General features: G+C 33.2%; 2 protein-coding genes across 2 annotated transcripts in view; one reads left to right on the plus strand and one right to left on the minus strand.

Moving 5' to 3' along the window:
* LOC118733592 (pancreatic lipase-related protein 2) overlaps positions 1–14,340 on the minus strand; it is a 54,769-nt gene extending 40,429 nt beyond the window's left edge. Inside the window, exon 1 of the mRNA XM_036463045.1 lies at positions 14,280–14,340. The gene's annotated coding sequence lies outside the window, so the exon portion shown is untranslated. The remainder of the gene's footprint in view (positions 1–14,279) is intronic.
* An 86-nt stretch (positions 14,341–14,426) lies between these two features.
* Positions 14,427–22,535, plus strand: LOC118733591 (chitinase-like protein Idgf4). Its single transcript, XM_036463042.1, has 3 exons — positions 14,427–14,717; positions 21,106–21,666; positions 21,737–22,535. The coding sequence occupies exons 1-3, from the start codon at positions 14,606–14,608 to the stop codon at positions 22,381–22,383; spliced, it is 1,320 nt and encodes a 439-aa protein (XP_036318935.1). The 5' UTR covers positions 14,427–14,605; the 3' UTR covers positions 22,384–22,535.
* Positions 22,536–23,925: the final 1,390 nt, after the last annotated feature.

The following is a 23,925-nucleotide window of genomic DNA, read 5'->3' on the forward strand; positions in this document are numbered from 1 at the left end:
TTTAAAATGCAAATCAATGCAAGCAATTGCCGCACACAAAAAAATAATGGAAGAATGGGGTGATGAAGTGAAATTAAACTATTTGCACATAATTTGAAGCAATTAGTGTGCGCATATAATTAACACAAACGATTCGCTGAACTTTATACAGACAGAAAAGCAAACAAAAATGCACAAGGACACTAGTCAACACGCTGATACGCCACATTTTAAACATCCGCATACATATGTACATATGTACATTAGACTGCATCACTCCCCATACAAAAAAAAAGAAATCTGTACTATTTTTCCATTGTAATTATAAAATCTATTATATTTTAAGACGTCCACCAAAATATTTCGGAAAAATATTAAGATTTACGTGAGCTGGGCCGATTTGGCAATATCTCCAAAATAGGAGTTTTTTATTAAAGATTTTTCTTGAAAAAATACCCTTAAATGACAGAAAGGTTTAAGTTTAAAAAATTTGCATTAAAATATTTTTTTACAAATTTTTGAACGGAATCGTAATAATGAGATTTTTGATGCTGTTTTTTAACTTTTCTCTTTTCTCTAAACTCTTCCGATTTAGACTTGTGAGCTATCATTGGAAAGGTATTTTCTTATTCTTTTTATTTCTTTGCTAATAAACTCATTAGGATGAAAGAGAAAGATAGGATGAACGAGCGTCCTTCAAAGCTGAATTAAGATGAGTTGATATTTGAAAAAAAAAAATTGGGACACGATTGACCTTTTTTGCACATAAAAACAAAAATAGTGGGAAAATACCTTTCTACCGCATAAGTCTAAATCAGAATAGTTTTGGCCCAGTTATTTAAGTTTTTCGTAAACCAATCTTTGAAAAAAAAATCAAAAATCTCATTATTGAAAGGCTTTTTAAATATTTTTAAGCAGATTTTTTCAGCCTAATCTGTTTTGTCATCTGAGGGGACTTTTTTCAAAAAGTTCTTTAGGAAACTATTTTTAGTTATAAAAAAACTCCATTTTTGGAGGAATTTTCAAATCGGTCCACTTCGCTTAAATCCAAATATTTTTCCGAAATATTTTGGTGGACGTCTTAAAATATAATAAATTTTGCAATCCCGGCGGAAAAACCGCAATTTTTTTGGTGATGCAGTCTAATGTACATATGTATGTTCATATTTGTGTGTCGGTATGTACATTAGATCATATCACGAGCTATGTAGCAGAAAAAAGTACCACTTTCCAACTGTAAATGAAGCCCAGCATGCACTAACCCAATTGTTTTTAATTTTGAATTTTACAATAAAAAAATCTTATTTGTGATCGAGTAAAAAAAGATATAAAATTGGGTTTGTTAACGAAGTTGCAAACTATTTTGCAAATGGATTTAAGTAGTAAGTTGAATAAAATTACAAACGAATATTTCAAAAGTTCCACCAAACACACATTTTGGTACGGGTTGCCACCGGCCTTATCCATCTCACCATATAAAAAAAAAATGTTGAGACAATTTTAATAGTAACACACATTTTAACAGAGTTGCAACACGTTATAAAAAATTAGAATTGTTGAGTAAAGTATTTGGCCATATATGTACAGTGGTTGACACATAAATAGCGACGCGGTATTTAAACAAGTTTTGCTTATTTTTCTTTTCTTTGTTTAATATTTATTATTTGTTTACAAAAGTGGAGTTCATTATCTAATAAAAGCCATATTAATTAATGTTTCAAACTTTGTGCAAAATTAGAAAAACTCTGCAAAGCTGCATCTAAATTTTCCACTTTTTAATCCGATTTTTTAGAATTTTTTTAGTTTACTGTTTTATAGCCCACTAAATTTAAGTAAAATAAAAAAATTAAAAAGAAAATATATTAATTATAATTGAGTGCAAACATACATACATATATGTATTTTACTCTGTCTGACCAACTGTTTGAAATAAAAAATAAGTAAAAAAATTTACAATACAGCTATCACATAAAAATAAGTTAGGAAAAGCTAAAGCAAACACACGTTTTTTAGTAAAGTTAGCAAAATCTTACAAATCCCAATCCGAAAAGGGCCGAAAAAGCACTGAGAATTTCAAAAAATTCTGAAACCACCGACTATTTTCAATATATACACAGTGTTAATGCATTCCTAAAAAATACTACAAATTTAGAGAAATACATAAATATATTTAAAAATCCTATTGAAATCTAAAGACCAGATGATCGGACCGGAAACCAAAAAATTAAATTGAAAATTTCCGAAAAATGAATAAATCCCTAAAATCTTAAAAAAAAATTTAAATACCAAATTAGCGTCCAAGTCCGAAAACATTCTGAAAATTTTCAATGGATCCGAAAAAACGCAAAGGTTTTAAAAATTTTTCTTGCGATAGATTTCGAATAAATACCAATATCTCTAAAACGAGTATTGATAAAAACAATTTTTAAATTCCCCAAACGCTCTCATAGTAAATTTTTAAAATCAATTGAAAAAACTTTAACCCATTTTTGTGATTCGGTCTAATGAATATACATACATATTTACCTAGGTATGCTTTTTTGTATGCTTGTGTATACTTTTGTTTACAATCAAAAAATTAACAAAATCCAATACGAGTTTGGCACATTTACCAGCCAATTCAACCTTCAAAACAGCAAATTTGATGTAACTAAAAACTCATTCGAACACAAACTCATGCATGCCTATCAATGACAACGCAAGGATATTCGAGCAATGAGTGTGTAAAGAAAAGTACTCTGCATTAATCGCAACTTCCTTGTATTTTTCCTTATTGCATGTTCGATGTGGGCAGATATCAATGCTATATGCATGCATAGTTACATAAGGATGTTCATATACACATGTATACACACATATACATACATACGTTTGCATACATTCCATTACATGTGGGATTACTAAAAAAAGTTCAAATTGCATGCTAGCCCATACACTTTTGTATGCCCATACAATGTAAGTACCTATGTACATTTTGTGGCATGCCACATGCAAATAAAATTCACGCATATTTGCACTGACGCACGCAATATCGAGGGCGCCTTGAGAACGCTTCAATGCGTTTTGGTTTCGATATAGTTAGCTCGACAATGAAGAAGGTTATTCCAAAAGGTATTAAAAGTATTACTTTGCTATGCAGGTAAATAAAAATGAAATGAAACAAAAAAAAAAACGGATATAACTTGCAGTGCAAGGATACCAACTCGAAAAGAATTCTAACCGCTTTTGCTTTTCCATACACTGACTTGATATTAAAGTTATTTCATTAATATAGCTGCCTTTGGTCTGAGTAAATACTAGGCAGCGCATAGCTTCTTTATAACAAATGCATTCATACCGCTATTTGCGCATGTATGTACGTATGTATGTATGTACATGAGTTCCATACTCATACCAATAAAAAGTCCTATTATCTTAACTATTAGTTCATGAAGTACCTGGAATTCCTGGAAAAAATTCATAGTTTTGTAATGCATCGTTTTTTTTTTCTCCCCAAGGCCATGACAAAGAATTCTAGCAAAAATGCAGCAAATATTTATTAAGTTTAATAAAGACGTAACTTAACTAAAGCAATGCATTTTAAAATGCAGCTGAGATACTTTTCTAATACACATATTTATAGAGGGGTAATAGCGCAGAAATATTTCTATATTAAATTTTATTGAAATAACTTTTAAAACTTATTCATCGTTATGCAATGTAAAAGCAGTGCGAAACTTAAAAAAAAAATCACTCGTATTATGCGATTTCTACCTCTACACTGATGGTTCAAAAAATTGGCGGGTAGTTATTAGCTCAGTTGAGGCGGGAAAAACCAATTTGCCTACTCGGTCACTCCTTCTTATTTATATACATGTCTTTTAAACTAGCAAGTGATTGGTGGACTTGCAACAAGTTTTAACTACTGTAGCCGAAATGAGTCGAGAAATGGTCGAAAAGTCTATTCATTCTAGGCAGAGGGCGCGTGGAGTGGTTCTCCAAAGTGATTTCTGCCGAAATAAAGAAGGGCCAGAAATCTTGCGGCACCTTTTATGCGAATTTCCCACACTCTGTAGAAGAAGACTAACGTTTATGGGCTCTTGTAAAGTACTCATCATCCTCAAATATTTTGAAGTTTTAAAAACCCTGCAGATACCCCGCAGGCACGAATATGACTATTAGCAAAGGAGTGCCTTCTTGTCTGTCACCGGCGTTAATCGTTAGATATCAAACATATTTTTGTTTGCGTGAAAAGAGTAAGCCTAAAATTATGCATCTCTCATCAAAGCTCTGCTTATATGCAATGTAGCTGTAATCGCCCAGTATATACTTGTATATGCATGCACATACATTCATACGTTCCCTGCAGGAAATCGGGCTAGTTTGTAACTAACTTTTAACTACCAAATAAAATAAAACATATATAATGGGTATAAAATAAAAGGTATTTTAAAAATCCCCAATTTAAAAATGTTCTTGAATAAGGTTGCCACCTGTTTTGAATCGCATATATATTTAACTTTTTGTTTAGAAAATTAAGATATGTACAACACTACTTTTTACGGGTGCTAAAAGAAATCTCCTAAACAATGCTTTGCTTATATAGGAAGTGTCGTGCTGTAAGATATGAGTGTAAGGTTGCCACCTTTTTTCGATTCTACAAAATTTGAATAAAATAGTTGATTATGGATATCACATGAATGGTATTTTTGAGAACTTAAATGAATAAATATTTTCGTTAAGGGTTGCCACCTTTTTGTAATACCAATTTTTGTCTTACTAATATCAACTTGAATTTTTGTTAAGTATGTATGTATGTTAACGCATCAAGTTTGCACTCAAACAATATACTTTTCAACTTAGCGTATTTCTTAGACGGGTTGTCACGTAATTTTTGATATAAAATTTTTTTTAATTATTAGATTCGAAAAGTAATATTTTCTTTTATTTGTTGTAAAACATTAATTTTTTTTAGAATTCTGAGGTACTGAGTCGGCGAAAATATTTTAGTTAATTAACATAATTTTTCCGAAGTTGTTTTTATTTTTAATTTTGTTTCAGAGAATACTGAGGAAGCAACTTGGGCTAAAGTATTAACGCATTGATAATATTTTTTATCGACAAAATTTTAATGGAAAGCAATATCGAATAGGTGTTATGTCAAATAAGAAATTACATTTACAATACTACATACAAAAATGTTTAAACTAATGCTTTCCAATTTATAATCATTTGATACCAAAATCTTGAAAACATTAAAAAGTGTATGTATTCTGAGCAAATATCGGTAAACATAACTTTGTTATAAAAAAAAATTAACAATTTGTAATAGTTTATTTGTTAATTTGTTTATGTTTTCTGCTGTAGATTGTCGCGTATTCGAATCCCATCACGTTGTTAGTATAAAATTTCGATCTTCATTTTGAAGTGCAAAAAAGTGTATACAAAGTAATTTTAGAATTAGGATTTAAATAAAACCAACTCCCTATTATATCTGTTTGACTTTACAACTCACTCAAAGTTGGTTTTGTCATAGCTTATTAAAATGGAGCCATTTATCGAAATCCCGCAAAAACGCTAACTACAAGTTGGTTGTTTTTATAAAGTGCTAATTTTTTCGTTCAACGTATGCATGTATCAACATATGTATGTGCATAGCTACTACTATCATCACACACTTCTAGAGATATTCATTATGAAAAATTCAGTTTTAATGGGAAGTGTCACGCCCCTATATATCAAACTATTTTTAGTCTTTAACCATATCTGGAAAGTCCGCAGCAGGTATAAAAAATTTCAAATAAATCGTTGCATATCTTTTTGAGTTTTTGTCCGCCGAACAAACGAACTTAACATTTGTTGTATATCGATGGTCCTGTGCAATAACGACTCAAAGATTTTTTTTTCCTAAAAATATAAGTTCGAATGCCATGGGAAACACTACTAAATACATACCTTTTCGTTTTATTTGATTATTTTCTAATTAAATATGAAAAACTCCCTATTAAATCACCCTATCCCTATCTAAATTAAGTGTTTTTTTTTTAATCATCCTTTATGCGTTAACACGGTGTGTTTATTTTTTTCGTAATTCATCCAAAATATTAGTAATTATTTACTTCATTAAGCGATTTTCCATACATTTAATTAAATTTAATGATAAAAAACAGATTTTCAATTTACGACCATAAGCCGTACGTGTGCCATAATTATATTAAAACGCATTTAACTTCAATCGTAAAGCCAATAATACCAATACATGAATTTATGCATTATTTGTGGGTATTTTAATTAATGCCAAAACAGCGAATTGCAGATATTTAATGTATGTATGTATGTATGCTGCTACATTGCTGACACAAATGTTACAATTTCTTTTTTTTTTTTGATTTATTTAGGCTGACCATGTGTTGTTTAGAATTATGAATTAAATCTATATCCTATGCATATAATATTTATTAAATTTTTCTTAACAGCAAATAATGCAACTCCAATTTTCATTTGTTATGATTTACTTGCTTAAAACCACGATTTTAAATACCTACAATGTCAATAAGCTGACTAAAATGAAAACAATATTCCTGTTGTGTATGTATTTTTTGGCGTTAAATTGTTGCTAATTGATTGAATAATTATTTGCATACATTTTAGACGCTTGAAAAATTTACTTGAAGAATAAAATTATCTGTGTTACATTTATTAGTACTTCATTTGGAAAAGTTGTTTTTGAATTTTTAAATATACTACATACGTAAATACATAACATAGCAAAGATCCTAAGGTAAAGTCTCCCTCGCCCATATGATTATCATATGCTAAGAAAATTTTGAGTTGTGGCCCTTTTGAAGGCGGTATACGATATATTAATGCAGATGCCTTTGGCTGATGAAGATGAGCTACATATTAACAAAAGCGATCATATACAGATGACCAGTGTTGACGTTATGCGACTAAAGAGACAATTTGGGCCCTTTTAATCGCCAATACCCTTTGACCCGACTTTTTAAAAATTTAGATTTTTTGTCCCTTTTCCAAAATTACGTGCGACTTTTTCTACTTTTCAGAGATTTTACAATGAAATTTTATCAGAACCATGCTTTTATCAAGATTTCCCCATGTAATCACGAAAAAAAACTCATCACTTAAAACTTTAAAGGAAATGCAACTCTTCTCCCTGCAGCAACTCGATTGTTGTATATGTTTGCAACCGTGTTTTGGGCAAATCTTGTCCCGCTATTTTCTTTTTAAATTCAGCAGCGGAATGTTCTAGCAGCTAAAAGACTTTATAATATGTACATGTTAGTTTGATTTTGACTTTGGTTTTCAGATTTATTCTTTTACTAGTAAAGAAAGGTAAAAATAATAAGGTGACCGTTTTTTTCGTCAATTACCCCTTTTTTGCGACTTTCTGAAAATTCTCAATGGCAACACTGCAGGTGACAGATGGATTCCGCATTTGTGGAATTACGGACATGAAAACCGCGGGAACCATAGTCAAAGGCCGCCAACTGGCAGCAGTTTCGGCTTCGCGGTCTGACCAGAGACTTAATTCCAGTACCACGGCAAACAGGGGTCCCCAGAGTATGCTATATTAACTCTGGCCTGTTCTTGGGTACGGCTACTCGTTTACAGTACAGTTTCGTACAGTTTTCGCATTTCTGAAAATTACCGTTATATGGGAGGTAGGCGTGGGTATTGTCCGATTTTGTCCATTTTCAATACCATCCGTCCTACGTTGAAAAGAAGTACACATACCAAGTTTCGTTAAGATATCTCAATTTTTACTCGAGCTATCGCGTGCACAGATGAACAGACGCACGGACGGACAGAGGGTCACCGCCTAATCGATTTCTTTTTTCATTCTGATCATTTATGTGTACATTTGTCTATATCCATCTCGATTCGTTTTGCCTGTTAAAAACAACCGTTGTATGAATAAGGTTATAATACCCTTGCACGCAAGTGCGCTCGGGTATAAAAAACTCGTTCGGTATATCTGCAGATATTTTTATAAATGCATATCTAATAAATGAAATCTTTAAAAGGGATCATATTCCGCATATAGTATGTATATAGCTGCATTTTTGCTTTTGAAATTATCAATGAAATTATAGTATCTCTCAAGTTATCAAAGAGATGTTTTACAGGTATGGGTGCATTTGCCCTTCCCAGACATTGTTATGTGCAATAACTTTTTATAAAATAGTGACTCACTTACTCCATATTAATCTGACTAAATGTGTAAACACATTCATTAAAAAGCAATTGAAGTAATAAACCGTAGCCAATTACTAAAGCACCCAAGATGTAAATGAGCACTCTTGTTGATTTACCTACGTACATACTCAAATATGTGCATGTACTTATATGCAGTGTTGCCAGAACTTTTGGGACCAACCGGCAAAAAACCGCCTAAAAACGGCTAAACTGTTTCAATTAAATTTCGCATGTTTTATTTAAATTAATTACAAGTAGAACGACTAGTTCTTGGAGAGAAGTTGCAAATTAAAGCCGGTAAAAATTTTGCCAGCCAGAATTTGCAATTAAGAAAAACATATGATTGCGGCACATGTTGGATTTTTTGTCGACGATAATTTAAATAAACAAATTCATTATATTAAAAAAATTACAAAATTGAGCGATTTTAAAATGAAAAATGTAAGTAAAGACTTGTTTATTTAATTAGTTAAGTTAATTCCAATGATTTGAAAGGTACTCGGCTGAAAAGAACTGCATTCGTAATCGGAATGCAATCGCAACCAAACTCGATTTAGGAAACCCAGCAGTTACTACGACAAAGAAATTGAAACGTATGTTGAAGAAAGTCGAACTAACAAGAAATACACAAGTAGATCCTGTTTTGTGCCCCTTCGTTTGTGCAACCGTGGACACAACTAGCTGACAGGGAGACTTGCAAATTCGAGCAAATTTGCCTTCGTGCCAGAGTGTCAAACCAGGGCTAAATCAGCCGGAAAACGGGTAAAATGGCAACACTGCTTATATGTGTGTATGTGCAAATATATGTATGAAGTTCAAAACGCACTCAGTCAACAAATGATAAGAATCCAAAAATTTGCTCTATGGATCACAAAGTGAATAATTCTTGACCTCTAGAAAAACTGAAACTGGAAGAGAAAGAAAAGAAATGCGTACGTTTTGTTGTTCATACATATGTATCAAAATCAAGCGGGGAGAAGAAAATTTTAGGTGAAGTTAATTGAAATGCCGCTGAGTAAATTTTGAATACTTTGAATACTGATAAATTAAAAAAACATTTGTGGAAAAATAAAAGTCTCCTGTGGGCACCGGAGAAAATGGTAATAATCTCACTTTGAATACTGATAAATTAAAAAAAAAAACAATTGTGAAAAAATAAAAGTCACTTTATACTAGTTGAATTCATTTTGCCTTTTATGTGGTTTTTGTTAAGAAACACAAAAAATTTTGTAAATTGTTTTATTCAAATGAATAGGCATAACTGCTTTAGCGGATAGGCAGTTGCTTTATGCGGCGATAAAAGTGGCATGGTATGGGGGAAGGCTTTTAAATAATTTTTTTTAGTATTTGAAATGTGGACGTGGCCCTATCTATTAACATTTTGTAGGCGTCGTAAAAAAATTTTAACTGGACTCGTATGTTTGTATTCTTACGTCCTATTGCAATCTTCAATAATTTTTTTGTCTAGAAAATAAAAAATATTAATTAATATTTCAAAAAATTAATATTGCATGGTTTTTATTTCTTTCGCCAAAAAATAATTATTATTATTGAGTTTAAATTTTTGCCATACGAATAATTACACAGGTTTACAAAAAAAAAGTGTATGCATATTAAACCAAACCTATATATCCCTATGTTATTCGACATGCTGAATGCGAATCCGAGGTCCGTTAGCCTCCATCACGTCAGGTTCGTGGTCATTTGAAGGTCAAGTAGGGAAAAATTCATTGAATAAACCTGAAAATTCAATAAAATTCATCGGAATTTGACCTTGGCATGACCTCCAAATGACCTTGAGGAATCAAGGGACATCCATACTCGGTGGCAGTGACAACAAAAACACACTTTTTTTTATTTTTATTGAATAAATTTTATGTCCTATTTGACCTTCAAATGACCTCGGAGCTGACATTTTGGAGGTTAACGGACCTCGGATTCGGGTTCAGCGAATGTAAAACCTTATGCATATGAATTTTCAGGTTTATTCAATGAGTTTTTCCCTACTTGACCTTCAACTGACCACGAACCTGACGTGGTGGAGACTAACGGACTTCGGATTCGCATTCAGCGTGTCGAATAACATAGCGCTGAAAATACATGAAATGAAATGGCTGCCGAGATGGGTCGATCTGCCACTCAGGTATCGATATAATGTAATATTTTTTGTAGTGTGATATCTTATCAAAAAACTGTATTATAAAATTCAGAAAAATAGGCGTGTAATCATCTACTTATTATAAAATCGTTATGAAACTTAGCACATACTAATATAGTTTTTGTTTTTGCTAATCTATGGCTATGTCGAAGGGCATGGCTCCTGAAGAAAGAAATGTAAAAAGAAAATTTTGAAAAGAATGTTCTTTTACGTCTTTTTAGCGGTTAGGGCTCGTTATGCTCCTTTCTTCACTCGATAGGGCCAAGATTCGATTCCTAGTGTGATCAACAGGTCGTAAGCGCTGAATTTTGCCGGCTATATATGATGATATCGAGATGTATGAGGATATGCAAATTTCTTATCAATGTGTAAAAAGTTATTTTTTTTTGTGTAAATGGTTGTGACAGAACGTCATATTTGGGCAAAGATATTTTATAATCATATTTAAACACCAGGTGTAAATATGCAAGCGCACTAAGTAGTTACATAGTTCATACATATGTATGTACATTAGGGTGGTCAAAAATGCATTTGAAAGAATTCTTAAACATCAGAATTTTTCGATCGGAGAACTCTGTTTCTCTTCAGGAGATTCTCAATAATATCCAATTATTTAGTTAACCATTTTTTCATAGCAACTATATTTTAGAGGTCCGCCAAAAACCTCCGAAAATGGCAGAAAAGGCAATGGGGGGGAGGGGGGACCAAAACATCTTTAGTATTAAAAAATGGTTAAATAAACAATTGGGTATTGTTATTGGAAGCCTATTGGTTTTTAAGAATTCTATACCATTTCTACGAAAAGTTGTGGTTTCTCCATATAAAATACATGGAACACTTTGAGCGCTTTCAGCGACTTTTAAACATTTTTTGATTTCAAAATAAAGAATAAGGGTCTAATTTTTTCGATATAGAACAATCCTAGGAGGTGAGAGCATTAAAATACCGACTTTACTTTTTTTTGCGCCACCCTAATGTGCATGCATCATTGATTGCTTGCTCGAAATAAAGTGGCTGCCGCGACGAAAGTCGAGGCTGAGGAAAAAAATAATATCCACTCACTTAAAAATCAGTGCGCGCAATGATGACATCAGCCACAAAACAATAATAGCAACAACTTTATTAACTGGTACTGTCACATAATTAGCAGCAGCAGCACTACAAATAATAAAAACAGTAACAGAGTCATTTGTGTGATCTTGCCAGGTTAAACAATGAAAGAAATCAAAGCAAAACAAAACAAAGACGGTGTTCACATTTAAAATAAAAATAGAACCACATTTCACATGCATATACAAGTATGTATGTATGTAAATAACATGTTTATTTGTTATTGTTTTCTGGCATTCGTACACATATATGAGGGTCAAGTCGTCAAACTACGGGCAGAAGCGTTAATGGTTCATCGTACTGTTTTCGTGTTCGTTCATTTTAATCTTTTGTAAAACTACATCCCTGCCAGAAGTCCAGAATATATTACGCGCTTACATCCCCTTCAGCAAGAAGGGCAAATTGAGTTGTCTTGTGTGCCGACATTACCTGCTAATTCCGCGGGATCTTATATCCAGGTTAAAAACACTTCTGTCAGATGTACCAATATAGGTTTGACGAAAATTGTATTGCCAAACTATTCAGATAATACCTTGAATGCAGCTTGGTGGTCACCTTCCTGACCCCTTTTGCGCTTTGCAGTCATCATTGCATATTGCAAAATGCATAAACCCGAGCTAAGTATTTGGGTTAAGCCAGCACTCATCCACCAGGGAACTCAACATTGTAGTATCTTCTCGCCAAAGGCAATAGTGGCGTACTAAATATAAAATGTATTTTTTTAATTGTATAAATAAACCTAGATAAAAGTGAGGCGATTTCATAATTTTTTTCCTCAAAAAAAATTTTTTCCAAAAATAATTTTTTGTATATTTAATACGATTTTTTAAAATTTGGTAAAAAATATATTTTTTCTCAATAAATTATTGTCTTGAAAAATCTCTACAATTTTTTCTCAAAAACAAATTTTACAATTAAAATTGAATTAAATGCGTATATGTAGATCTTTCAAGCATTTTTATTCATATTATCAGAAAATGCATAAGCAAACGCTGGTGATTAATAAAATATTAAAAAAAACCAACATTTCATTGAATACTAGGGTCTTTTCTTTTTCCATATGTATCAAATTGATGCACAACGTACTTTGTGTTACAAAAAATTTCCGATGGATGCGGGTTAAATATTAAATCTACATACGTCAAATTAAAATTATATTTTTTTTTTCAAAACAAATTTATCTTTTCCGTAATAATTATCTATTATTTCTCCAAAAAATCCGAAAATAATGTTTAAAAAAAATGTTATTTTTTGAATGTCTGGTTATATAAATTTCGTGAAATAATTTTTTTCACGAAAATTATTTTTTCAAATAAATAGTAAGGTTGTTACAATTCTGATACAAATTGATATTTTTTTCTTAAAAAGTAGTTTTCCTAAAACTTGCGATTTAGTTTTAATAAAGAAGGAATGTATTACTTATAATTTTTTAAAATTTTTGTAATTAACTTTTTTTTGCCAAATGTTAAGATATAATTATAACAACATAAAAACCAAACCGTCAAAATACCATATTTTTTATGAGTGCCGAGCTTTTTCGGAAACAGGTTTCCCTTAGTTCTAAAGGGGGTTAAATAAATATTGTCAATATAGCTCACTCCGGTTTATAAAAAAATTATATTGCTAGAACCCAGATTAAATTCCTTGTCCGAGCAATATTTCACCAAAGTTATAGATCCCCTCAAACACTCTCTGTGAAAGTGGTTCTTCAAAAAACTGAATTGTTTTCTTGGAGTTACAGAAGATACATTTTAAATAATAATATAATAATAATAATAGATTGGCGCTTACACATATGTTAGTGTTTGGCCGAGCTTCTCCTCCGACTTGTGGCGTGCGCCTTGATGTTGTCACACAAAGCGGAGGGACCTACCGTTTTACGCCGACTCCGAACGGCGATTGTATTTTCATGAGAAGCTGTTTTTCATGGCAGAAATACACTCAGAGGTTTGCCATTGCCTGTCGAGGGACGACCGCTGTTAATAAAACCCCTATTTTCTATGTTTATTCGATGTTGCTTTGACCAGGGTTTGAACCCAGGTGCTGATGAGTGAAAGCGCGCACTGCTTACCACTACACCACAGCGGCCGACATACATTTTAAATACATTACTGAAAATTTACCTAAATACTTGAACATACAGTGGTCAAAATAATGATTCGTACAGTGATTTATTTTACAATATTCGCAATGTTTTTCATAGACATTATTTATACGCTAATTTTTCACGAAAATATAGTTCATATTCTAACAAAAATCATATAAATTACATTTTCAAACTTTTTCAAAACTTGAAAAAAAATCAATAAATTTCCATCAAAATGCCAAAATTTTAATTCAGAATTAAAAAAAAAAGTGAGTATGCAGTTTTGTAGCTCATTCAAAGTGCAAGTTTCATGATATTTGGTGTTTTCTTCTATATAACGGCGGAGCATAAAAGTAGTTTCGCATGCAAGAAAACGCTCAACATCATTGAGAAAAAAATCTCAAAGACCAACGGTAATTTTAGAAAAAAAAAATCTTGACATTTTTGTAAAAAGTTTTTTAGAAAGTTTGAAATTTTAATTTATATGGGTTTTTGTCCCAATACGAACTATATTTTCGTGAAAAATTTATGAAAAAATGATATTGAAAAACATTGCGAATATTGTAAAATAAATCACTGTATCTACAAATAATTATTTTGACCACTGTATGAACATGCACATGTACATATATAAGTATATAGAGTTAGTCATCAATACTATCGATAAAACTAAATAAATATGCATTATAGTTCAATTATCAGCTTCGCTTTCAATTCGATTTCTCTGATGTTTTTTTTCATATCACTTACACGACGCCTTTTCCCTCGTTTCTTACACATTTAGGTACATATAATTGGGTTATTTTTTTTTGTATTTATTTATTTTTTTTCGATGTTTAAGCTCGTCTACCGCTCGCAAGCTAACCAATCAACCGAACCACTATCAAGCGGCTGACTGTGTTCGCGACGGCGCGCCGGCATTTAGCTTAAAACACCTTCTCAGATCACTTGGCAGTTTCAGTTTTACTTTGGAGGCGAGTAGTTCATATTCACTGAGCTTTGTCTTACAATTGGGGAAAAAAATTGGTTGTAAAAAATTTAAATATTTGTTTGTGTTGTGTTAAGTTTCTGGCAAAATGAAATTTGCCATTTTGTTGGCATTGTCGCTGGCCGCTTTGGCTACAGCCCAAAATGCGGGCAACACACATCTTATTTGCTACTATGATGGCAACAGTTATGTGCGTGAAGGTAAGGCCATAAAAAAAAACAAAAACAAAAAGAAAATTAAAAAACCAAACTCATACATTATACCAAAAAGAAGGGAGACAAAATTATTTATTTGATTATGTTTTAAATTTCATACCAAAACCACAGTGTAAGCGTTTGTTAACTCTGCCAAAGCAGTTGCATATTTTAACACAGTTCTACGTTCTAAAGCGAATTTTAAGTGAAATCGAAAGTGCTTAAGCTTCAAATTTCGCTTTCCTTAATTATTCTAGAAATTCATAGAGCAATTTCCTGCTTAAAAATACACTTAAGTTGTTATTTTTATATAGTTTAAAAAATATATATAAAAAAGTACAAATAAAATTAGATCGCTTTATATGTATTTAAATTTACACAGAAGCACAGCACTAAACATACATAAATATATGCACATACATATGTATGTACGATATGTATACAAATAGGCATGTGTACCTACATACGTAAAATTATATGTTTATAACATGCTTACTATGTATGTATGTATTTATATACTAAATATGTACATGTAAATCACATCACTTGTGCTAAAGGTTATCAAACGCCGCTTGAAATCAGGTTTTTTTTATTATCTCTCAAGACATAGCATACGAGATAATCAACTTGAACGTGTTTATTCAAAATAAAAATAATAAAAATATTGATAATTAATTATGCCAACTCAGCAGAAGAGATAACCGGAAATATTGTACTGTAAACTTCCTTTGTGATTTTATGATAATATCATGTGGCTCGGGGAACCCGCAAAATTTAGAAAAAAATTTAAGAGATTTTCAATTCTAGCTTAAATATTTAAGTACATATCTATATATATTGTTCCTGAGCGGTTCAGTTCTGCAGCTCTTATTACTTTCTCCAACATCAGATTAAAGATTACTTTAACTAATTTTCAAAAAGCCGACACTTAACTAAAGTCAAAAGGGGCTAGAGAAACCCTCACTGGCTCCTCAGTCACCAGCCGTGATTCTGCCTGCTGGATCTTTCCGTCAGTCTATCCATTTCTATCGTTTATATCTAACCGCCACCCACTTCCATATCTAATCTGCAACCCAAAATTGAGTTATGTTAGACTCCAGTGGTTAAGAGGCATAAAATGCCTTCGATTTTCTAAGGCTTATGTGGCATCAATGAAATCACATTATATCGCTACCTCCAAAATATTGTTGTTTATTTATTTATTTTATTTTATTTTTTTTTTTTGAAGGAGGGACGACGGCATACAATTATTACGGTCATCTTCGCTCAAACACTACATCCTTATTTTAAGAAAACTATCTATGTATGTAACTTTAAATGTGCTTAATACTTGTCAGCGTTGATTAACAAGTACAGACAGCAATTTAAATAAGCGCCAGACGTTGATTGTTGCTCAAGAATAAAATGTGTCACAGCGAGCAGTGCGATAACCTCTATGTGATCAATTTCAGGAGTATGTACATTAGACTGCATCGCCGAAAAAAGTTGCGGTTTTTCCGCCGGGATTACAAAATTTATCATATTTTAAGACGTCCAACAAAATATTTCGGAAAAATATTAAGATTTAAGCGAGCTGGACCGATTTGAAAATACCTCCAAAAATGGAGTTGTTGATGAATAAAAATAGTTTCTTAAAGAACTTTTTGAACAAAGTCCCCTCAGATGGCAAAACATATTAGGCTTAAAGAATCTGTATGAAAATATTTAAAAATCTTTTCAACGGAATCTTAATAATGAGATTTTTGATGATGTTTTTTTTTTCTTTTATCAAAGATTGATTTACGAAAAACTTAAATAACTGGGCCAAAACTATTCTGATTTAGACTTATGGGATCTTGGTGAAAGGCGTTTTCCCACTATTATTATTTATGTGCAAAAAAAGTCAGTCGTGTCCCAATTTTTTTTTTTTTTTTTTAAATACCAACACATTTTCATGCAACTTTGGATGATGTTCGTTCATCCTACCTTTCTCTTTCATCCTTTGAATGAGCTTATTAGCAAAGAAATAAAAAGGGTGAGAAAATACCTTTCCAATGGTATCTCACAAGTCTAAATCGGGAGAGTTTAGGCTCAGTTATTCAAGTTTTTCTTATACCAATCTTTGAAAAAAGTTAAAAACATCATCAAAAATCTCATTATTACGATTCCGTTCAAAATTTTTTTATTTATATTTTTTTTTTTTATATTTTTATGTAAGTTTTTTAAATTTAAACCGTTTTGTCATTGGAGGGGATTTTTTCAAAAAACATCTTTAAGAAATAATTTTTTTCATAAAAAACTCCATTTTTTTTTTCGCATGGGGAGTGATGCAGTCTAATGTCTTGAAAATGTTTAACATATTTGTATCTCGAGATTTGAAATTATGTACACATCAATTTTTTCTCTGGTCTTGCATTTATTAAGCTTATGAAAAATTAAGAAAACTAGAGTATATAATTATGATTGACAAGTTGTTTACGAAATTCCTATTTTTTGTTGATATCTGTAACAGCTTCTGTATGAACAGTAGAGGAAAAAACCTAGTTCCCAGAGATTCGCAACTTCCTCAGGCAGAGCAGACAAAATAATTTGTTTACCATTATGAATTTGGATGAGGCTGAAATTAATATCTCCTTAACAGATACCAACATAGGGTATTGCAATTGAACTTTCAACGATTTGCATACAATTAGCCTTCAATTTTTCACAATCATCTGTGATATGTGTTTTTTTTATTATTTACAAATTGACGTCATTAGCGAATTTCGAAAGTGGAGCAATATGAATAATTTCAATTTATTGGCTGACGATATAAACACCTTCTTTATTATTCATCAAAAGATTCGCAGTATTTAAGAGTCCTACTGATTATATTACAATTTTTAGCGAACACTTATAAAACTTATAACATAGACAGACGACAACGCGACGATTAACGGCGCAGTTGATCCGATCAAAATTATAGCCTGACAGTATTGGGAATTGAGTGAGCCGCGAGGTCGTTGGGGCGAATTCCACGGCCAGCACGTACACAACTCTGCCAACTCCACATCCACCTACGTTTATTTTTTGGTCAGTACTGCCATCGAAAATGTCCCTGATGCGCTTTGCTTTTGAGAATTATTCTCTGGACTTAATCCGCATCAACTGCACTTAATTTCCGATACGAAGGTAAAGAAGTGACAAGTTATTCTTTTGTCTCACGTAGATCTGAAGTACATTCCACAAATTTCGTGTCTAGCATTAGAATAAATTTGGAAAATATTTAAATTTTTTAAAGGTTTTGATTTTTTTTTGCATGAATGGTATTGCTTAACGGGAGATGTACAAATAGCGAAATGTTGCAATTGTTTAAGTAATTCACTTGCAATCAATTAAGCGTCTGTCTCCCACTTGAAACTTTATCTTCCATCCACTATTCGTAATTTTTTTTTTTTAGTAAAATCTGTACAAACGCAAACATGGAGACAGTCTACTACGGTCTGGTATAATTAAAACTTCAATATTGCATAAGCTGTTGGGGTGATGAATTGTTTTGGAAGTTGATAATTCTGCCGGTGGTGAACATGGTGATGAACATCACTGGATAAGTTGCTAGCTAATTCTAAACTAACCAAAGTTGACTGCTGTCATCCACACCCATTAAAACCCTGGAAACACTTCTTAACTATCTACTTGTAGACCTTGTCGGAAAGCTTCAGGCAGTCTGAAATGCTTTAAAATTAAGTCACAGAATCGGTCACACCAAAATTCTAAGCAATTACCTCGAACTTTTAGGTCCCTGGACTACGACGTTGTGTCTCCCTCTCTTCAAAGGAAGTTTTTCGCACGTATTCCTTCTAGAAATTACCTTCAAGATAATATATATCCGTCTACGCGGATTACTCCAAACGAAATATAATAGTAGACGGCGGGATATTTACACTCGAAGGACTTCTTATTGCATCCCTGTTTTAGACTGTCGGAACAATCCATTTAGGGGTGCGAAAATGGATTAATTGACACTTAGTCGTTCAGACAAAAAAAAAGATGGTCAGAAAAACCTACATGTGGGACGACCCGACAAATGTGGCCCAGCTTTGATAAGAAAAGGTTCAAGCAGGTTTTGAAATAAACCGTTTTACACCTCGCTCGTTAAAATATTCCATTAAACTTGTTAATTAAACTGATCTTGAATTTTCATACAGGTGGCAACCCTCTTCAAAAATATTTTCGAAATGATGTTTTCTTAGACCTATCCTGGATTTGATTCCAGTATGCAATATTTTATTGTTGAATAAGTAGATTTTGAGCTCCAAGACAGGTGGCAACTCTCTTAAAAACCATCTTCAAAATAAAGCTTTCTTAAATCTCTCTCGTTTTATAGCCAGTTAAAAATATTGCTTTTAAATTGATTTCAACATTTTCACCAGGTGGCAACACTCTTCACAATTATTTCAAAATAAATTGTTTTAGAATCCCTTTCGTTTAACATACACCTGTTTTAATATTTTAATTGCCCTATTCATAAATTTATTTTAACTTTTGAAAAAGGTGGCAACTCCCTTCAGTAATTTTCCTATTTGCTAATCCTAGTCATAACCTATCGTTTTGCCTTCTATTCGTACCACTAAATCACAAACTTTCATAATTATAATATTAGTAGGACAAGGAAAGTGAGAAACTAGATAGATTTATTTTATGAAATAAGTTGCATGAATTTCAAAAATACAGCTACACATTTTTGTTTAAATTAAAATAATTTTATGTATAGACGGGCTGTAATTTTTACAATTTTAAAGTTTAAAGTTCCGATTAAATACAACGACTGTTTTATCGATCACATGTTATATGCATGGACTCGAAAACGTCGGTACTGATGTTTAACTGGATGGTATTTAGTGTTAACCAGACAATGAACAACCGACCCCTTAAATATATAAAAAACGGCATTTTTATTATGCCTGATATGTATTTAAATTCTAACAAAAATTATTTGGATCAACAGTAATGCAATTTTACCTACAGAAATACCTACATACATATGTACGTTTACTGTACTTTTTGTTGAATTAAATTTGTACTTCAATTTAATTTTTACGTGGTAGCTGTCACAAGATCAATTACTTTCAATTGAATTGCTTCCGAGAAAATTTCGAACCGGCTTTCAAGGTTCGTATGTAGGCGGTTGTAGGCAAGTTAAGCTGTTATTGCCGGCTGTGCTGGCAATTTTACACAACATAAACAACAACAGTAGGGTAGGTGAGGACAGGCGAGGGAGGTGACGTATGCGACAGATATTCTGTTGATTCAAAAATGATTTATAGCGAATTTCAAGAAAAATTAAATATTTATTCATTCACCTTGTTTTGTGTCCTTAAATTTTAATGGCCTAATTCATAAAAAATAAAGTAGGTTTAAAGAGCTTTATAAATTGACGTTTTCATACATTTTTCAATTTATAAACCTTTTATAAAGCTACTTTATTTTTTATGAATAAGGCGATAAATATTTATTTATACTTTTTCTCTACCTTTAAGGCGAGGATTTAAAAGCCACCACACCCAATAAGCATATGATTTGACGCACCTATTCCAGCTATCATACTCAAAATTTGGATTTCAAATCTTTACATATATACATATGTATGCATGTATGTACGTATGTGCATTACACGTACATATACATATACTCTATACTACATACATAAATTCGCGAGCTTTGTATAATTTTATGACAAACAACAAAATTTCAGTTTTTAAACATACGTGTATAGGCTTACAATTGAAAGCCTTACAACCACAAAACCACAAAGCCACTTATGGCTGACAATCAGCACTAATAATTCTGATAAAATAGTAAATTCAATGCTAAAATTCCCAAAGCGCATGCTTAACCGCATTAGAATTGTGTATTCGTTTCGCTTCTCAGGAAAAATGCTTTGACTGCCATATTTGAGAAATAAAGCTTGAGAGCATCTAATTTGTATGCGGCAAGCATGTAAAGTGATGCTAATTGCTTCAGCAAAACAAAAAAACGCAAACAATAAAAACAAATAACGAAAAAGCAAACAAGCAAAACTTAATGGAAAAAATTTCAATCTTTTTTTTTGTTTACAATGTTTTTGCGTCAGGCAATGCCTTGATTTAGGTTTCGCACGTTTTTTTTTTTCAAACAACAACAGCAACACCAATAAATACTAATTTACATTCAACGAGCTTTTTACACAATTGCATATAGCTTTCCCCGACTTTGAGCTGCCTCACAAATCTGCACGCGTATAATAACAGCAATTAGCGATTACTTGAAAAAAAATTGTCATAATGCGATACTTTCGCAACTTCCTCCGAGTTGCGTAAAAAACCTGTCATAATCTTACACTTAGTCATATATTCAATTAACCGCCCGCCTATGATTTTATTTCATTTGCCCGCAGGTCTCTCCAAGCTCACCACCAACGATCTAGAACCCGCGCTACAATTCTGCTCACATCTCATTTACGGTTACGCCACCATTAGCCCAACATCTAACAAGCTTGTCAGCGGCAACGACAAACTCGATTTGGATATTGGCTCGGGACTTTACCGCACTGTTACCAGTTTCAAGAAGAAGTTCCCACATTTGAAGGTATTGTTGAGCGTTGGTGGCGATAAGGACGAAGTCGATCCAGATAGCAACAAGTACTTGACCCTCTTGGAGAGCAGCAATGCACGCATACCATTCATAAATAGCGCTCACTCGCTGCTGAAGACTTACGGTTTCGATGGTCTCGACTTGGCTTGGCAGTTCCCCAAGAATAAGCCAAAGAAGGTGCACAGCAGTATTGGTAAATTTTGGAAGGGTTTCAAGAAGATCTTCTCCGGCGATTTTGTAGTCGATGAGAAGGCTGAGGAACACAAAGAAGAATTCACAGCGCTTGTACGTGAATTGAAGAACGCTTTCCGTCCAGATGGCTACCTGTTGGGTCTGTCTGTGTTGCCCAATGTGAACTCTTCGCGTAAGTTTTTTTTTATTTTTTTTTATCTTCACCGTTTAGAATAATCTTACTAATATCCTTTCAATTACAGTCTTCTTTGACGTGCCCGCCATCGTGAACAATCTGGACTACGTCAACTTGCATGCCTATGACTTCCAAACACCCGAACGCAACCCTGAAGTAGCTGACTTCCCAGCACCCATTTATGAGCTGAATGAGCGCAATCCTGAATCGAATGTAAACTTCCAAGTACAGCACTGGTTGAACAATCATTGCCCTGCCACTAAAATCAATGTTGCTATTGCCGCCTATGGACGTGCCTGGAAATTGACTAAAGACTCTGGACTCACCGGCTTGCCACCAGTAGTTGATACCGATGGCGTTGCACCAGCTGGCACACAGACGCAAAAACCCGGCCTACTCAGTTGGCCTGAGGTGTGCGGCAAATTGCCGAATCCAGCCAATCAGCACTTGAAGGGTGCCGACGGTCCATTGCGCAAGGTGGGCGATCCAACTAAACGCTTCGGCAGCTACGCTTACCGCTCGGCTGATGATAATGGCGAGAATGGCATTTGGGTGGGCTATGATGACCCCGATACTGCAGCCAACAAAGCGTCGTTTGTGAAGTCCCGAGGTTTGGGCGGTGTCGCTTTGATAGATTTATCATTCGACGATTTCCGCGGTGCTTGCACTGGCGATAAATATCCCATTCTACGTGCCATCAAGTTCAAATTGTAAGCTGTGTATGTAGTAGTAGTAATCCTGTTGAAAGCTTTTGCGCATATTTCAGTTTTTCGTTAATTTTAGTCTCATTTGTCAATTAAATGTTATGCTTATTGTCACATACATATAAAAAAAATATATATAACACACGAAATTTCGGTGAAAAATTTACGTTTTGATTTGGCTATGTAGAAAGGAATGGTATTCGAAAAAATGCTAGGACTATACTCGTTCAACCAAATTAGATTGAAGAAATCACCATCGAAACTCGTGAGACCTCTTGTTCAGAAATTTTTATATTCCCTCGGGAGGAGAACACTTTCATGACAAAACATGCAAAGAGACGTACTTTTTGTAGGAAAGTTCCCTTTCATTTTTCGCAAAAATTTCAATAAAGACAATTTTCAAGATTTTGCAAAATACAACTAAGTGAGCAAAATTTATGCTGCCGGCATTGCACTCCAGGCTCGGAGCCAAATCCCAAATAACGCTGTCTGTATATGGAATAATTGGTCCCTATATATCGCTGCGTTATTATTAGAAAGGTGAGCCCGTAGCCAGTACACGGTAAACGTTTCCGCAATAAACATAATCGCTCTTAAGCCATACAAGCCTTTAGATGAATTTGGGTTTGTAATCGTGTCTGGTATATGGATTAGTTATTCGGCGCATACTTACCTAAGAGCTTGCCATCAACTCGTCGACTTCAAATAAGTCCACATTTAGGAAAAAATTTAATAGGCTGCAGCGGCTCTTCCATGCTTAACAGCATTTAATATCTAGAACTTATACGGGATCTTTTTACTATAGGCTTATACATATAGTATGCTTCATAATTGAATGACGATAGAGGGTGTAGATATTCTAGATTTGATCATGTTAATGCTCCAGACTTCATTCCAGAAGATTTCAAAAAACCGTATTAAACCAGTGCACGCTTCTGATTTGAAAGCGAGGATGGATTTGAGATTCAGCCGATTTCACTTCGTTCTTCAAACAGCAACAGCAGAAGAGAGGTATCCGTGACGATTTAAGTCCCATTGCAAGGCTTCGGAAAGAACGATGTCCGATCTGTAAACTTGTAAGAATCGAGAGCTCGCTCTAATACAGCTGCAGAAGTGTATTTTATCGCTCGCGGTCGACCACCGGTCAGAAAGACTTTGCAACTTTATATATTTTTGCCCAGCACTCACTTCCAAAGGTACTCTTATGCCTTCTCTTCCTAAGCAGATTGCCTCAAGGATATTTTGTTTAGCTAATTTCTCAGCCCTGAAATTTCCAGATTTTGCCATTGTACCGGGGGACCCAAAACTACTTGTTTTCAAAATACTCTGATGAGATTGAGAGATTAGTCAGGCATTTTCGGACATATTTCGATCGCACCATTAGCGATACTAAAGCACTGATTGCCATTGGCTATCAGAGTAGATGCATATTTACGCTTCTAATCGGTAATTAATATTTTAAAGCTGCCCCAAAATGGTGATAAATCCGGCAGTCTGGAAACGAAATTTACTGGGAGTTCCTGGCAAATTATGTACACCTCTCTAACACTAC

Source organism: Rhagoletis pomonella, unplaced genomic scaffold, assembly GCF_013731165.1.
Source record: "Rhagoletis pomonella isolate Grant_MI unplaced genomic scaffold, Rhpom_1.0 Rhpom_scaffold_00002, whole genome shotgun sequence".
Lineage (NCBI taxonomy): Eukaryota > Metazoa > Arthropoda > Insecta > Diptera > Tephritidae > Rhagoletis > Rhagoletis pomonella.

Bases quoted from the DNA above. Each gene is read 5' to 3' on its own strand.
- LOC118733591 (XM_036463042.1), top strand. From the start codon at position 14,606: ATGAAATTTGCCATTTTGTTGGCATTGTCGCTGGCCGCTTTGGCTACA. The intron at 14,718-21,105 runs GTAAGGCCATAA...ATTTGCCCGCAG, and splicing joins CAACAGTTATGTGCGTGAAG to GTCTCTCCAAGCTCACCACC. The intron at 21,667-21,736 runs GTAAGTTTTTTT...TTTCAATTACAG, and splicing joins GCCCAATGTGAACTCTTCGC to TCTTCTTTGACGTGCCCGCC.